Source organism: Mirounga leonina, unplaced genomic scaffold, assembly GCF_011800145.1.
Source record: "Mirounga leonina isolate KUSES-001 unplaced genomic scaffold, KU_Mleo_1.0 Mir_91, whole genome shotgun sequence".
NCBI classification, from domain to species: Eukaryota; Metazoa; Chordata; class Mammalia; order Carnivora; family Phocidae; genus Mirounga; species Mirounga leonina.
The window spans coordinates 40,030,930-40,046,995 of NW_023270839.1; the positions used below are offsets into that span (position 1 = coordinate 40,030,930).

Sequence of the window (16,066 nt, forward strand, 5' to 3'; positions counted from 1 at the left end):
TCTTTCTTTCTTTCTTTCTTTCTTTCTTTCTTTCTTTCTTTCTTTCTAGGTAATATTCACACATTTTCATTTTATTTTTATTTTTTTAAGTAGGCTCCTCACCCCTCATGGGGCTTGAACTAACAACCCTGAGATCAAGAGTTGCATGCTCTAACGACTGAGCCAGCCAGGTGCCCCAGGGTTCCCTCCTTTAACCCCTTGGATAGTTAGCTTCCTCCCAGTTGTCAGAAAAAGATGATAAGAGTAGAATTCTCAATTTTAGGGCTTCTTTTCCTCATAATTTTTAGTGTTCACCTGCTAGTTGGTGCTAGCAGATGACAAAATGAATGAATAAGAAACAAACGAATATGAACAGAAAAGCTCAAACACCTGATCATGCCTGGTCCGATAGCTTGTTGTTTCCATGGATGCATGTGTACCTGTAATTGAGATTTTACATGCATTTATGCCACACAGTAATATTTTCTCATAGTGTGTATGATGGGATTAAATATGAAATTAAATATTGATGGTGTTCTACAAATAACAGCATGATTTCTAGATGCTCTGCCCCCTGAATAAATTGGAAATATAAAACTAACCTTATTTAGTGTGGGGGAGTGGGCATATGGATGCTAAATAAGTAAAAACAAGATAATTTCAGGGAGTGACAAGTGCTGTGAAGGAAATAAGCATGCATATGGTGGAGAAGGACTGGAGGTGGTGGGCCCCCTTTAGTGAGGGAGAGCAGGAGAAGCCTCTTGGAGGGAGAAAGGTCCAAATAGAGATCTGCAGAATGAGAAGAGAAACCACCCCATGCTCCATGGGGAAGAATTCTGGAAGAGGAAACAGCATTTGCAAAGGCTCCGAGCCCAGAAGGAGCTCAGTGCATTGGAATAAAGAATTGGAGGCCAATATGGTCAGTGAGTAAGGGGACAGTAGAACAAGATAACGCTGGAGAGGTGGCTCCCTGTGGGGCCCTGTGGGTCAAATACGGAGTTTGGATTTTAACTGAAGCTCAGCAGGGAAGAAAGTGATGAGGAACCATATTTAAAAGGTCGCTCCTAACTGCTGTGTAGAGAAGGAACTGTAGGTGTGCAAGGGAGTCCAGTTAGGAGGCTGTTGTGGGCCTCCAGCTGGTATATCTTTAAGAGACGTTTTGAAGGCAGGATCATCTGGACTGGTGATGAAGTGGATGTGAGGGTGAGACAGCAGGAGAAGTCAAGGATGCTGCCAGGTTTTCGGCTTGAGCAGCAGGGTAGATGGTGGTCCCACCCAGTGCAAAAGGGAAGACCCAAGGAAGAACAGGTTTAGGGAGACTCAAGACTTTCCGCTCAGGAATGATGAGTGTGTGTGGCCATGTCACCTCCAGGTGGGTATGTCCAGGAAGCAGTTGCCTACATGGGCCTAAAGCTCACAATCAAGGTCTGGGCTAGAAATAGAAATTTGTGAATCACTGACAATGTGTGATAATTAAAATCGAGGACCAGTTGAGAGAGAGAGTGGGGGTGGGAGGGGGAGGCCCTAGGTTTGTGCCCTAAAGAACTCCAGTGTTGATTCATTCAGCAAACATTTATTGAATCCCTTTATATGAGGCCTGTGTAGGGTCTGGGGTTACAATGAGAAAAAAGGCACAGTCCCAAGTCCTGGATGAGCTCAGTCTCAGCAGAGTGGGAGTTGATCCAGATTTTGTGGGGCCTGACACTCTTTAAGAAAAAGAATATAAAACTATTGGTACAAAAATCAAATACAAGGTCTTGTAAAGTGTTTATGTAGGGGAGACATGGGCCTTGGAAATTAAGCTTCACCGGTTCCATGGTAAATCCTCCTCAGTGGGGAAGACAGATAAATAAAATTGATGTGTAATGGTATAGGAAAGCGCTAAGGGATTTAGTACTGCAGAGAGTGGACATCTCAGCAGACCAGAGTCAGGGAAGGCTTCCTCCGGGAGGCGATGTTTAGCAGAATCTTGAAGAACAAGCAGGGGGTGGCTGACTGAAGAAGGGGTAAGAACTCTCCTGGGCTTGTGGAGAGGCCAAGGGAATGAGACACCATGAGATCATAGCTGCACTGTCCTGTATGGTGACCACTACCTACATGGAGCTACTCAGCTCTTGAAATGGGGCTAATCTGAACTGAGATATGCTGTAAGTATAAAATATACAGTGGGGGGCGCCTGGGTGGCTCAGATGGTTAAGCGTCTGCCTTGGGGTCAGGTCATGATCTCAGGGTCCTGGGATCGAGTCCTGCATGGGGTTCCCTGCTCAGTGCAGAGCCTGCTTCTCCACTCTCCCTCTGCCACTCCCTCTGCTTGTGCTCTTCTGTCTATCTCTCTGTCAAATAAATAAATAAAATCTTTAAAAATAAATAAATAAATAATAAAATATACAGTGGGTTTCAGAGGCTTAGTATGAAAAAAAAGGGCAAAATAGCTCATTGATATTTTTATAGTAATTATATGTTGAATTATAATTAGTATATTGGGTTAAAGTATATTATTCAAACTAATTTCACGTGTTTCTTTTACGTTAAAAAATGTGGCTACTAAAATAGTTAAAATTACGTGTGTGACTTGCATTCTATTTCTCTTGGACAGTGCTGGACTAGAGGTAAGAGGAGGCTGATAGGTGCTCAGGTAAGGAGTCTGGACTCCCTTGTGAGGATAGTAAGCCCCTAGGGTGTGGGGGAGGGACATGATTTGTGCTTTGTTTAGAAAATCACTCTGGCTGAGGGATAGAGAATGAACTAGAAGAGGAATAATCAGGAGTCAGGGGGGTTTTGCAGGACTGTAGGCGGGAGAATGGAGAGATGAGGTGAAATTTGAGGACTTTTAGAAACTAGGTCTGGGGCGCCTGGGTGGCTCAGTCGTTGGGCGTCTGCCTTCGGCTCAGGTCATGATCCCAGGGTCCTGGGATGGAGCCCCGCGTCAGGCTCCCTGCTCGGTGGGAAGCCTGCTTCTCCCTCCCTCTCCCACTCCCCCTGCTTGTGTTCCTGCTCTCACTGTCTCTCTTTCTGTCAAATAAATAAATAAAAATCTAAAAAAAAAAAAGAAAGAAAGAAAGAAAGGAACTAGGTCTGACCTCTAATTGGATGTGGGCTATGAAGGAGAGGGAGGAATTCAGGTAGACTTCTGGGTTTCCAGCTTAGACAAATGAGTGGATCAGAGTGCAAGACTGTACTCAGGAAAGGGCTAGTGTGAAGAGCCCCCTACTAGAGTATAACCTGGGTGAAGGCAGGACTCAGACCAGGGATTCAGTAAATATTTGTTAAATGAATGCTAAAAAAAAACACACACTAAAATATGTGGTTCAGGAAATGTGTCATGGATGGTCTAGAAGGCGATAGGTCAGTGATTAACTGCTACATCAATGGGAGATAGAAACTGGAAGTCAGGAGGGGGAGCCCCCTGAGGGACTGCCATATTTGCCATCACAGGTTCCCATGAATGGCTACAAGGGATCCCACTGCTCAACCTCAGCAAGATACATCACAGGTGCTGGGGGCTTTGGCTGGCAGGAAAACATCCTCTTTGGTTTCCTCAGCCCCTTTGCTAATTTTCATGAGGAGAAGGAGAAGGTGGGGTGATGAGGTTGAAGAAAGAGGAGGGGCAATGGATTGGGGTCAGAGGTGGATGTGAAATGTGTTGGTACTAAGGGCATATTCTGAAAGCACCTACTTGCCAGGACTGCTACCCATAACAGACCCATCATCCACATCTAAATGGAGATGAACATTCATGTCCATTTACCTAAAATGTCAATAATTTAAAACAGAGCCACTAGGGAATAGAGATTTTACCTCATTACCTTATTTATGCTTGGGAAAAGAAATGAGTTAGTAAACAACAACAATAACAACAACAACATCTAATGGGGATCAGGAGATCAGAGTTCTGACACTGTCTTTGTGAGTGTGGGCAAGTGACACACTCTTTCTGTATCTCTGTTTTCTCATCTATCAAAGAGCAGTAATAATACTAACCTTGTCTGCTTCATGGAGTTAGTAGTCTTGGATGAGAAAGCGAATGTGAAGGGCTTCAGAAAATTAGAAGTACATGCTGAACTCAGAAGATACTGATGGGTGCAAAGAATGATGAACTCAGAGAAATATTTTGGCTTGAGTACATCTGATAGCAGAAAAATCATTAGGCATGTGCATCACGGGGCAAAAGTCAATCTCTCCTGCCCCTCTGTGGACAGAACTAGCTACCCCAAAGGGCAGCCTGGCTCCTCACAGTTTTTTGCCTCCAGAAACTCAATGGGTTAGGGTTGGACATGATAAACGTGAGATGGCTGGGCCAGCAGGGGTTGGTGCCAAAGCCTCCAGTATGCCAGTAAACTTACCCAAGTGTCATGAAAGAGTCGGGGGATTTGTTCACAAAATCAGCAGTGTTCCCTTCATATGCAGATGGGTTATTTCTGCTCTATTTCATTCATTTGCATATTCATTGGTTCATCCATCTGTTTATTTAATTCATTCAGCAATCTACGTCCAGCTTTCAAACCTCCCCCATCCTTCAAAGCTTACTCAAATTCTACCTACTTCAGGAAGCCTTCTTGTCTCTCCCACCACTACACCTTCATCTACGCTTTCCATTTCTTGAACCACGTTCTGCTTTGTCAGCATTGGTTCCAATTCCTTTCTGGACATAGAACACGTGTCCGCAACATCTTTGTATCCCAACAGCACTAGCACACTGACCTATAAACAGCAGGTGCTCGGGGAAATAAGAACTGAATGAATGAACAAATTGGGTGGATGGGAGGGTGAGGAGCCCTGGCTCAGGCACTATTTTCTTTATTTTCTGAGTTGAAACAGAGACAGAGTATAGAACGTCCAGTTCTAGTTCTGGCCACAGAGGCCAGAGTGGGGAGGTGAAGACAGTTTTGGGGGGGCAACTATTGGTGACCATGTTGCCTGAAGATAGCACTAGAAGCTACTTAGGAATAGCTACTCGTTCAGCTCACCTTTAGTGAGCACCTACTATGTACAAGAAATGTGCTGCAGGTTAGGGGAACAGAGATGACTGTATTGAAAGTTCAAAAAAAATTGCGTCTAGCTGGGTAAATAACTGACATAGGTCAAAAGTTAAAAAATGATTCTTTTAAAAGTTCAAATGGCACTATAAAGCAGTAAATGCAAGGTAGAAGGCCAGTGGTCCAGACAATAAGTACTGTGGGTTTAATGATTCTTCATCTTAGATTCTTCTAGGGCTGTCTCATTTCCCAGCTGGCTGCCCTGCAGCTTTCCCCAGGACCTGAGTGCTTACTTGATCATAGAGCCAGATTTTGGTAACAAAAAAGTGTGCTCACTGTTGTTATACAGCTTTTGAGGAGAGAGGTATCATAGGGAGCTGGAGTGAGGGTGGGAGTAGAAGGGGTCATTCAGGAAAGCTTTGTAGAAGAATTCACCCTGAATTTTCTGAAAAACTGGTAGACATAGAGGAATGGAGAAGGCATTTTAAGCCGAGAGAAGAGTCGTGAACAAGGGTCCAGCAGTTGGAATGGATTGGGGACAGTTAGAGGACAGTTCATTCATGCCTCATTCAACAAATATTTATTGAATCTTGTGAAGTGCCCAAGAGTGTTTTTGTGCTAGACACACAGCGGCAAATGAAGTAGGCAATCTGCCTTCAAGACGCTAGGGGCCAGTTAATTTATTTGTATGTTTGTTAACAATGTTAGCAATGTTTGTTAACACACAAATAAATTGAGGAAAGCGCTACGGAGGAAAAGAACAGAAATCTATAAAAGAGAATGAGACAACACCTTAGCTCCCCAGAGGAAGGTGACGTGTAAATGGAGACCTGAAATATTGGGAGTGAGGGAAGGAGGGTGCCAAGCATGGAAGGAGGGGCCCCGTGATGAGGTTTTCAAAGTGGGTAAAGAGGGACTAAAAGACAGTTGGTGTTACTGGACTGTAGACAGTGGACACATTTGACTGGGCCTACAGTGTGCAGAGGGAAGCCAGACCGTGAAAGGCCAGGCTGGGGTTTGGACATGGTAAAACATCTTCTGAGAGCAGGTTATCTTTGGGTGTGTTTCTGTGTTCCCACCTGAGGGTTCCCCGGAGAGAAAGGGAAGTAGAGAGGGAGAGTAAGGGTCTCTCCAAACATCTCGTGATTCCTGTCCCTGTTTGCAGCCAGGCAATGGGGCAGCTGCGGTGGATGAGCTACAGGAAAACACGAAGCTAAAGGTGGGTGCCATGTGGAGTCTGCCCAGCAGGGACACTGCAGGGTCTCGGAGGACAGCCATAGACCTGAGGCACTGCGGCCCTGATGCTGGGGATCCTGGGCGGGGTTCAGGCTTGGGAAGCTCCTGGGAGTGCTCCCAGGATGAACCAGTGAAGGAGCCAGCTCCTTTGCCAGAGGGACTGTCACCTCCAAGGTGACCTTGGAAGAGGTGCTTCTTTGGGAGTTAAATCCAGAACGTCACTGCTTGCCCTGCCGCTAGCTTGCTGTGCGAGTTTTGCATCTGTAAAATGACTGGGCACTAGCTGAACTCAAGCCCCAACTCTTAGAATTGATCTAAAAGCCTAAGTACCTGTGGCTTTTGGAATGCTCCAGAAATAAGAGAAACACAGGAGGGGCACTGGGAGCAGGGGAGACTGAGGTTTCTGAAAAACTGTATCTTAGCTGCCTTTTGCCGGTGGGATATTTGGGAAGAATTATGGGAACGTTAGAGAGGAGAGGCTGGGGCCTGAATGACATCGTCCTCATCCAAAGAAAATCCCTAGGCATGTTGTGAAGTACCGTGTTACTACAGCACTAGATGGCAGAAGAGTTCAACTCCAGAGGGATGGGGGATGGGGCGTGGGGGGAGGGAGGGAGGGACTGAGCAAGTGTTGGTCTGTCTTGGATGTTCCTTTGTAAATCAGATGATATTTCTATGTGTGTCACATCTGCGTATCTGCACATATAGATGTGAGTATGTGTGTGCCTATGAGGGTCTCTTGAAGTATCTGTGTGTAGGAAAAAAGGGAAGGGAACTGGGAATCCAAGGTCCTGAGCGCTAGTTTTGAGTCTTTCACTTACCTTGGATAAGGCACCTAGCCTCGCTCAGTTTTCATTTCCTTTTCTGTAGAAGGGGATCCCAGCCTTGCTTATCTGGGGCTGGGGCAATGATAAAGCGTGATGATGCTTTGTGGACCGTAAAGCGTACCCACGCACAGTGGGTCTGTGCATGTGGTGTGTGGGTGAGTGCGTGTTTCTGTGAGAGTGTATTTTCAGGGAAGGACAAACCCTAGGTAATGTGTTATGCTTTGTACACATTGTCTGCTCCCTGTTGAGACCTTGGGGGGATTATTCCGTACGTAGAATTAGCCAGTCATGGAAGAGTGGGGGGAGGCTGATATAATGCTCCTGATGGAGGTGAAGGGAGAGGGGAGGCCAGGGTCAGGCTCCTGTGCTTTGTTCTGCCTTCCAAGGGAGGGGAGCAGGGTTAGTGAGGTCCTCGTGCGGCTCTTCCCCTGGCTTGGGCAGGGGCCCACTGAGGCCTGTGCGGCTCTCCCCGCTCAGCTCCCAGCAGTGCTCCCCGCGGTGCTGACCCGAGGGAGCAGCTCGGCCTCTCTGCACAACAGCACCATTCGCAGCACCATCTACCAGCTCATGCTCCACAGCCTGGACCCTCTGGGAGAAGGTAAGCAAGGCCTCCCCAGACCTGCGCGCTCCCCTGTCTACTCCTTTCCTCCTGCGGCTGGACAAGAACAGGGGCCTGCAAAGGGGAGGATGAGGGCAGAGCGGGGAATCGAGAGCACAGGAGAGCTGGGGTGTGAGGCCAACAGTCTGGGAGACAGGGCAGAGAGAAGGCATAGGACTCAACAGGAGCTAAGGTCCTTAGGTATCCACATCCCACGACTTCCCTGTCTCCGGGTCCCCTCCTGTAAAAGAGTTCACCTGTAGTTAGCGGGGCCCTGAGTGCTGTGTGCCCTGCTCTGGTCTATGTTGGGGTTGCCCTCAGTGACTTCCCTACGAAGCCCACCACCCACAGGTTGGCTCCAGTATCCCACAGCATCTCCAGCCAGGCAGCTTGGCACAGGCTGACTGGTCAGGGCCACTGCTGGGGGTACCTCCTATAGGGCCCCACGGCCCAGAAGCTCTGAATGGTACCTCCCTGTGCTCTGTGTTGAGCTCTGGAGTCCTACGAAAACTGCTAACCCCGTCTCCAGCCAGGAACCGCGAAGGAGCTGCCAGGACCTCTTCTGGGGGTGGTAGGGGGCCAAAGTAAAGTGGGGCCTGATGTCTAACTGGACAAGTGATGGGAGTAGCTGAGCTTCTCACCATCCGTCTTACCAAGTCCTGCCTTCTGGCCCCTTTCCCCAGAGGGCTGAGCTGAATAGGACACCGGAGACTGACTCGTGAGCATCAGGAAGCACCTGGACTTACATTTCTGGCTCAGGGACAAATCTTGGGGTGGGGGAGCTCAGAATTTCCTCAGGCCCTGCAGATACAGTATTGGGTTTTTGGGTATTTAAAAGGGTATTGGGCTGGGAAAAACAGAGACAAAGACGAGATGATCTAATCTTCCTCCGAAAATCCTCAGTTGAGCCTCGGCAGACATTGAGAGAGGCCACCCCCAAGTATCAGTGCCCCTGGAGTTTTGAGAGTGGAGTTTGCTGCACCTGGCAGCCTGTGGCTGATTGCTGCTGGGGGCATGCCTGGCCTGGGGCACTGAAGGAAGCTCCGTCCCTGGGTTGGCAAAGTCCTGAAGATAAAGATCTTCTCCTGTATAGGACCGCAGGCCCCCCTGCCTGGGCCAATTCTGTGACCAGCAGCTGACCTACTTGTCCTAACAGGATTATGTGATGGCCGGGCCAGGCCCAGGTCAGAGGAGATTGATACTAAGTAGGAGATGATCCAGCTGCACTGAGAGCAGAGAGGCCATGAGAGGAAATGAACGCTGGGTGAGCCAGCGACAGGCACAGCCCCAGGAGGACAAGCGAGCTTCGTACATCGTGGGCACATGTGGCCACGGAAAGGGCCCCGTGGCCGGTGACTGCTGATACGCTCTGGGCTCTGAGATGAAGTCCTGCTCGGAGAGGCAACTCTGATTCTACACCCCGAGGCCCCATCCAGGAGGCACTGGGACCTTGCCAAGCAATGACAAAGGCCTTTGTTCCCAAGACTTTCCAGATACACATTTGTGTTTCCATCTGCTGGTTCCAAATGGCTCTCCAGATGTTTCCACCCTTTCCAGGTGTTCTGGCTCTTTCCATAGAGCCTGTGTGTGGTCTGAACTCTCCCCTGCCCTGTGAAAGGGCTTCTCTTCTCCAGGACCCTATGCCTTTTACGGTGATTTCACTTGGATGTGTGTGTATGCATGAGAGAGAGGGAGAGGGGACCAGAAAGAGGCCCTGCAGCTGACCTGCTTTCCTCAGTGTCGTGGGAAATGAGAGGTTAGGGTGTGCGAGGGGGGTCCAAAGGAAACAGGGGGACTTGGTTTTCCTTGCCAGCCCCTCCAGCCCACAGTCAGCCGATGGTCTCAGTGCCAGCCCTGGAAGCTGCGGAACTTTCCTGTGATAACAGCAACTCGTGTTGCCCCACAGAAGACTGCAATGCTCCATCCGTGCCAAGGGGGCACTGAAGTTGTGTGGATGAAGGAGGCAGTGGAGGGCCCACTTTCTGACCTCTCGGCTCTGGGCCCTGACTCGGACCTGTGGGGCTGGCCCACCAGGACACTTCGAAGGGCCTCACGTGCCCGAGGGGTGGCTCTGCAGGATGGAGCCTCTTGCCAGAAGCGGCTGCAGCTGAACCAACTCTGAGAGTTTAGGAGACAGGCTGAAAGGAGGAAATTCAGACCTGTTTATATTTCTTGCCCGTCCTGGACCCAGGCAGCGTTTGGTCCCCGCAGTTTTCCGTGTTGTACCTTCTCAGTCTGTCTGTGTCATAAACCAGAGGATCTCCAGGGTCCCTTTTAACTCGAACCCTCTGGAGTGCTGGGCCCCTACAGAGTTGCTTCCTGGGTGGGACAACTGCTCTCAACTACTCACTTCATCCTTGTTGTAGCGCATGCTTATGTAATGCTTTCTAGGTGCCAGACCCTGTTTTAAGCACATTCATGGATATATTTACTTATTCCTTTAACAACCCTGTAAGATTTTACAGATGAAGAATCTGAGGTACAGAGAGGTTAAGGAATCAGTGGGCTAGGTCCTTGGCTAGCAAGTGGCAGCACTAGGATTCAAACCCACTATTCTGGCTCCAGAATCCCAGCTAACCTAGCAAGATTTAATGGTACCAGTTAAAGCATTCTTATTTATTTTGTCTCATGGACCCCCACATCAGTGCTCTGTGTGTATCATGACGTTGCCTTTTTGGAGGGGGACACGAAGGCTTAGAGAGGGTATGCAGGCTTCCCAAGGTCACCCCGTGCTCACAGGAGAGAACCAGCCTGGGCTCCAGAATATATTCCACAGCCCACGTTTTATCACTTGTGCCATTGTCCTCACCCTCCGGGGCCACACAGCCGTGAGGAGGACCCTGATGAGCCCCTGCACCTCAGTCTCTGTGCCTCTGCCTTGAATTACCACGTAAAGCACGTTTTGAAAGAGATTGCCCTCCTCATTTTTCTTGCTTCGCTGTCAGAGCAGCTCAATTGCGCATACAGTGCTCTGTAGGCTTCTGGCAAAGTGTGTACACGGCGACGTGGAAGGAGGCCCTGCTTGGGCTCCAGGTACCTGGGGTCAGAAAGGGTGGGGCAGGGAGCTTGGTGGTCAGCTATTTCCCCTTTCTGGCCAGAGAAGGAGGCCTCATGAACATGGCCACCGGGAGTGCTCCTGGAGCTATACAGCAGAGCTTCTGGTAGATTCACAGAAAGTGAGCTGCTAAGGACCAAACAGATAATCTAGTTCACGGATGGCAAAAATGTCTCCCTGCCATTTTTTGTCCATTCCCTGCTCATTGCAGACATCACTGATCAGTCATGGCACCTCCTCCTACCAACCTTGGATCAGAATCCTCCTCAATCTAGCACTCCAGCAGCCATCACTTGAACTCATGAAGGAAATAAATCCTATTTGTTGCCTCCAGGTCCAACCATGTCGTTTTACCAGAAAGGAAGTAGGTTTAGAGAGAGGAAGTGACTTGCCTAAGGTCACAGCCAGTTAGTAATGATGCAGGGGATTTAAGGTGAAAGTTTGGGAAATGGGCAGCATGAACAAGCCTAGTAGGACCAGCATCCAGACCACAACTCCCAGGCCAGCCTCCTCCCACCCACTTCAGCTGTTCTGAAGCTGACCAGCCTAACTGCAGGGTCCCAGGTGAGATGTGTTCCCTTTCTCATTTGCAGCCCGCCCCTCCAAAGACAAGGAGAGCTTGAGTCAGGAGGCCAAAGCCAAGCTTCACGCTAACGCAGAGAACAAACCAGGTGAGAGGATGATGAGACTGCTGGGTTTCCTCCTACCACCTTCCTCCCTCCTGTGGGTCAGGGGCTGAGGCCTGCCTCCTGGCCTCTCGGAGCCAGTCAGCTGGAGCGATGATCTGGTGCCGCATGCCGGCCTCCTCCTTACAGCGTCTTCCCTTTTTGCCGGGGCTGGGGCCCGAAGGAGGCCCTGGACAGCTCCCTGCACACTCTGCTCTGATGGGGCAGGCCGGCCAACCCGGGTGGGGGTGTGTGTGTGTGTGTGTGTGTGTGTGTGTTTGAAGTCCCGCTTCTTTTTCACTAAATCTCATCCCAGAGGAGACTCTATTGGCCTCTATTTCTTCTTCCTGTCACTTCTACACAAGGACAGTGCTGTTAGGAATTGGTCTGAGATCAGCAACACCAGGAGGGAAGGACACCAGGGGTCCAGTGATAGAGAAGTGCAGCATCCCTCTGGCAGCTGGGATGGAGGGAGTAAGAGAGCTACTGGCCTGTGAGCACTGCACAGCAAACCAGGCCTGCCTAATGCACTCAGCAACCCCTGGAGGGAGGGAGAGCAGTAGCCATTCTCCCCATTCTACAGACAAGGAAACCCCAGCTGAGAGGTCGAGTGACTTACCTAAAGCCGCAGAGCCAAGAAGTGAGAGGGCCTCTTCCTAAACCCAGTGTTCCAGGCTTTCCGAGTCTCTCTTCCCTGCAATACTATTTCAAGGCGTCCAAGCTGCTGCCTTTGAAGTCACCAGGACCCTTTCTGTGTAGGTGGTAGGGGGAAGGGTCAGACCTTGAGGGTGGGGGCTTTGCTGTCTTTCTGGTCTCTGTTGCCCAAGCTGCTCATAGGATGAAATGCTTGTGAATACAGGGGGAGCAAGGATGGCCACTCCCAGTTGTCCTCTTATCCGCAGCTGTGTCTGTGGACGGGGCAATAACAGCTCATATCAATCACATCACGTTACTTTTCCTTTCGACAAGAAATTCCCCAAACTTTCTGAGAAGCCGAGGTGGAAAAGGGCCATAGCCCCAGAGCCCCTCACACTAGCCTCTGGCAATCGCCCTTGGAACCGGGCACACTTTTCTGACGTATTCCATGTTTATCCTTTAAAGAGGAGGGGCCAGCCCAGCTTCCTGCGGTCACAGTCACGCCAGCCCCCGATCCAGATGTCAAGGGAGATCAGGAGGAGGAGGATCCCAGCGGTCAGGTAGGCACCAACCTCTTTCTAGGTGGGGAAATTTAAGAGGCCCAGGGAAGGACTTGCTGGCCCCAAATCCTTCCTTCTTGAAGGTCTGAAATGCTATTTGAGGTTCATTCCTCTGAGGTAAGCATGGCCCTTTCTGTGAAGATCACGTACCTCATGGGGCCAGTTAATTCACATTAACACCTCAGTATGAGTGACATATTATATATGAGACTGTGTTGTGAACTGTCACATGCTGTAAAAACATAAGGAGTAACTGTCAGGGGGCGCCTGGGTGGCTCAGTCATTAAGCGTCATGATCCTGGAGTCCCGGGGTCAAGTCCCGCATCGGGCTCCCTGCTCAGCCGGGAGTCTGCTTCTCCCTCGGACCCTCACCCCACTTGTGCTCTCTCTCTCTCAAATACATAAATAAAATCTTTTTTTTAAAAAAGGAGTAACTGTCAGGGGGTCTGTCAGAGACTAGGGGGCAGTAAGACATGCAGAGGGGAGGGTTGCTGGATACATGCCTTGGAACCCCTGAGGTTTGTCTACAGGGCTTCCAGAGTCCTGCCACCGCTGTCTTTACGGCCACACAGCCTCTTCTTCCACCACGCTCCAGCCAAACCGGGCTCCTGGTCTCTGTTTTTCTCCCTGCAGGCCTTGGTTTCCTCCCCTTCAGGATAACCTTTCCCCTCTGCCTTCATATCCCTCTCACCCACCTTTCCAGGCCACTCTTCATGCCCCCGTGCCCATCGAGTTTCCCTGACCCCCCCACCCCCCTCTAATGAATGAATGCCCGTTGTACTTGGTCCCTGTCTCAGGGCTCCTATCACTGCCTTCCCCTTACTCTATTTAGGAGTCTCTCTTAGTTCTCCTGCTAGGTGGTGAGGTTCCTGAGGGCAGGATGCACGTCTGAGTTGTCTGTCTCTCCCACAGAGAGAGATGTAATGCCTGCATGCACAACGGTGGTCAGTAAGGGTTGAGTAATGACAGTAAATAAGCATTTAGTTTACAAGTTCCATCCCTGTTTTTTTCTGTTTGACACAGTCAATTATATCTCGTCCTTAAGCCAGCAACTTTGGGTTTAGTGTCTAAGACATCTTGATGGTATCATGAATGTCCTGAGTAGACCCATTACAGCCGAGTGAAAGGGATTAAGAGGATACAGAGGTATCTCCTGGAATCCCAGGGCAAGATCAGTCTCACAAAGAACTGCACCTAGGCCTGAGCAGATATCTGTCACCCTAGTGGCTTCTCACTCTCTGTCTTGCTCTCCCTTAGGTCCTTTTCTCTGTGTGCAGGCTTTATCACTCAGCTTCATCTGGCAGCCTGGCTTCATTTGCTTTCTTATGGGCACACACAACCCTAAACCCCGACATGGGGCCTCCAGTCCATAGGGGGATCAACCAATGACTGGCTCCCAGTCTCAGAAGAGAATCTCTTCAAACTAGGTCCCAGGTCAGGGATCCAACCTGTGTCCAATCAGCTATGGCAGGGAGTGGTGGGGTGCTTTGACTCCAACATGGAAAAAAAGAGCCACCCGTTCAGAGGGTGTTAGGTGTGACAGTTCTTAGAGAAAAGGGTGCAGGCTGGGCAGACACTCCCATACCTGTGGATTTAAATGACTTGTCATCTCCTCCAGGAAGCCTTCTCTCCCAATGGGTTTGGGGGAGGGAGGGCAGGAATTATTTCAGACTAAAATCTTCTCATTGTTTGTTTCCGATTCAAAGCACAGGCCTCATGAATATTAATTTTTGACTACTACATCAGGGGTGTACAACTCGGGTTGCATATTAGAATAATTTTTTTTTTTTAGATTTTATTTATTTATTTATTTATTTGACACACAGAGAGAAAGCACAAGTAGGCAGAGAGGCAGGCAGAGAGAGGCAGAAGCAGGCTCTCCACTGAGCAGGGAGCCCGATGCGGGACTCGATCCCGGGACTCCAGGATCATGACCTGAGCCGAAGGCAGTCGCTTAACCAACTGAGCCACCCAGGCGCCCTGCATATTAGAATAATTTGAGGAACTTTAATCAATGCCCAGACCTCACCCTCAACCAATTAAGTTAGAGTATCTGGGGTGGATCCTTGGGCATGAATGTTTTTAAAGCCTCCGGGTGATTTTAATATGCAGCGGAGTTGAGACTCACTGAGCATCCCTTGGAGGTTGCCTGTGTCATGAAATTTGTTACAGATGACATACTCCATGGGCACACAGCCCAAGTCATTTGCTCAAGGGACTGGCCAGGCATGTTGTTATAGGGTAGTTGGGTGCCTGATCTGTGGACACTCAGAATCAGTGGCTTTTAGATTACATATGGAGTCAGTCCCTGGTGCCCAAACAGTGGTCTGCAAGCAGATGTATTAGGAGCCCTTGTGAGCATGTTAGAATAGATTCCTGGCTTCTCATCACAGAGATTCTAATTCAGTTGGTCCAGGTGGGGCTCAGACATCTGTATTTCTTTGATTTTATTAATTTATTTTGCAAACAGTATTTCTACTAAGCTCCCCAAGCTACGCAGCTTTGAGAACCAAAGATCTCATTCAGCCTTGGCAATTGCAAAGCAGGGTGGCTTGGTGGTTAAGAGGCTGAGAGTTGGACTATCCATATTACAAAGCCCAACTTTATCGCTTACTAAGTGTGTGAACCATGGGCAAGTTATTTAACTACTCTGTACCCTAGTTTCTCCATCTGTTAGATGGGCTTAATTCTGTCTATATCATAAATTAATTGACTCATGAAACACACTAAGTGCTATTATTATTTAAGCCACTTAGCATAGTGCCTGGCACATAAAACCCCCCCAGAAAGTAGGTATTATCATCATCATTTTATACATATAAGGTAATATGACAATTTAGGAGTTTTAGTAGACTCAGCAATGTAGCCACCAAAAGATATGCCATATTAGGCAACATTAATGGGAGCAGGTATCTAAGAAAGGGAGGTGATAGTCCTATTCCACTCTGTGTGGTGTTCTGTGTTCAGTTTTTGAAGCTTCCTCACGGGGTATAAACTTAACTAGAGTGAGTTCACCAACATGGGGAGGAGGCTCCAGGCCATAGCATGGAAAGATGGAAGGACCTCCAAAGAGCCAACCTATACACAGAGGGTAGAACCTTGTTATAAATCTGGACTTTAATCAGAGTTGTCAAGATGCAGAAGCCACCAGAGGTGGTGAGTTTTCCACCCCTGAAAATGATCAGATAAAGACAGGACAACCACCAGGTGGGAATGTTGGGAAGGGAATTTTACTGAATGACTGTACTAGTTTTCTCCTCATATTCAAGTTTTTAGATCCATTCTGAGAACAACAACAACAAAAATGGGGAAGAACTGGGAAGGAAATCAAGCAGAGCAGTTATTACACACTATCTGTTGCCTTTGGATTGCAGGAAGGAGATGTGCCTGGAGCTGAGAGCACAGGTGACGTGATAGGTGAAGAGGCTGAAACTCCTGATAGAGGTGAAAATGGACAACAAGGTGGAGGTGAAACTCAACTGGAAGGTGAAGGTGAAATTGAAGCAGAAGGAGAAGGAGGTGAAGATGAAGGTG

The 16,066-nt window shown here is 48.9% G+C and overlaps 1 protein-coding gene across 1 annotated transcript in view; it reads left to right on the top strand.

Moving 5' to 3' along the window:
• SLC24A1 (solute carrier family 24 member 1) overlaps nt 1-16,066 on the top strand; it is a 39,500-nt gene that overhangs the window by 18,205 nt on the left and 5,229 nt on the right. The window contains exons 3-7 of the mRNA XM_034994074.1: nt 6,121-6,174; nt 7,496-7,616; nt 11,265-11,342; nt 12,438-12,532; nt 15,907-16,063. Of these exons, the coding sequence (XP_034849965.1) occupies nt 6,121-6,174; nt 7,496-7,616; nt 11,265-11,342; nt 12,438-12,532; nt 15,907-16,063 (505 nt within the window). The remainder of the gene's footprint in view (nt 1-6,120; nt 6,175-7,495; nt 7,617-11,264; nt 11,343-12,437; nt 12,533-15,906; nt 16,064-16,066) is intronic.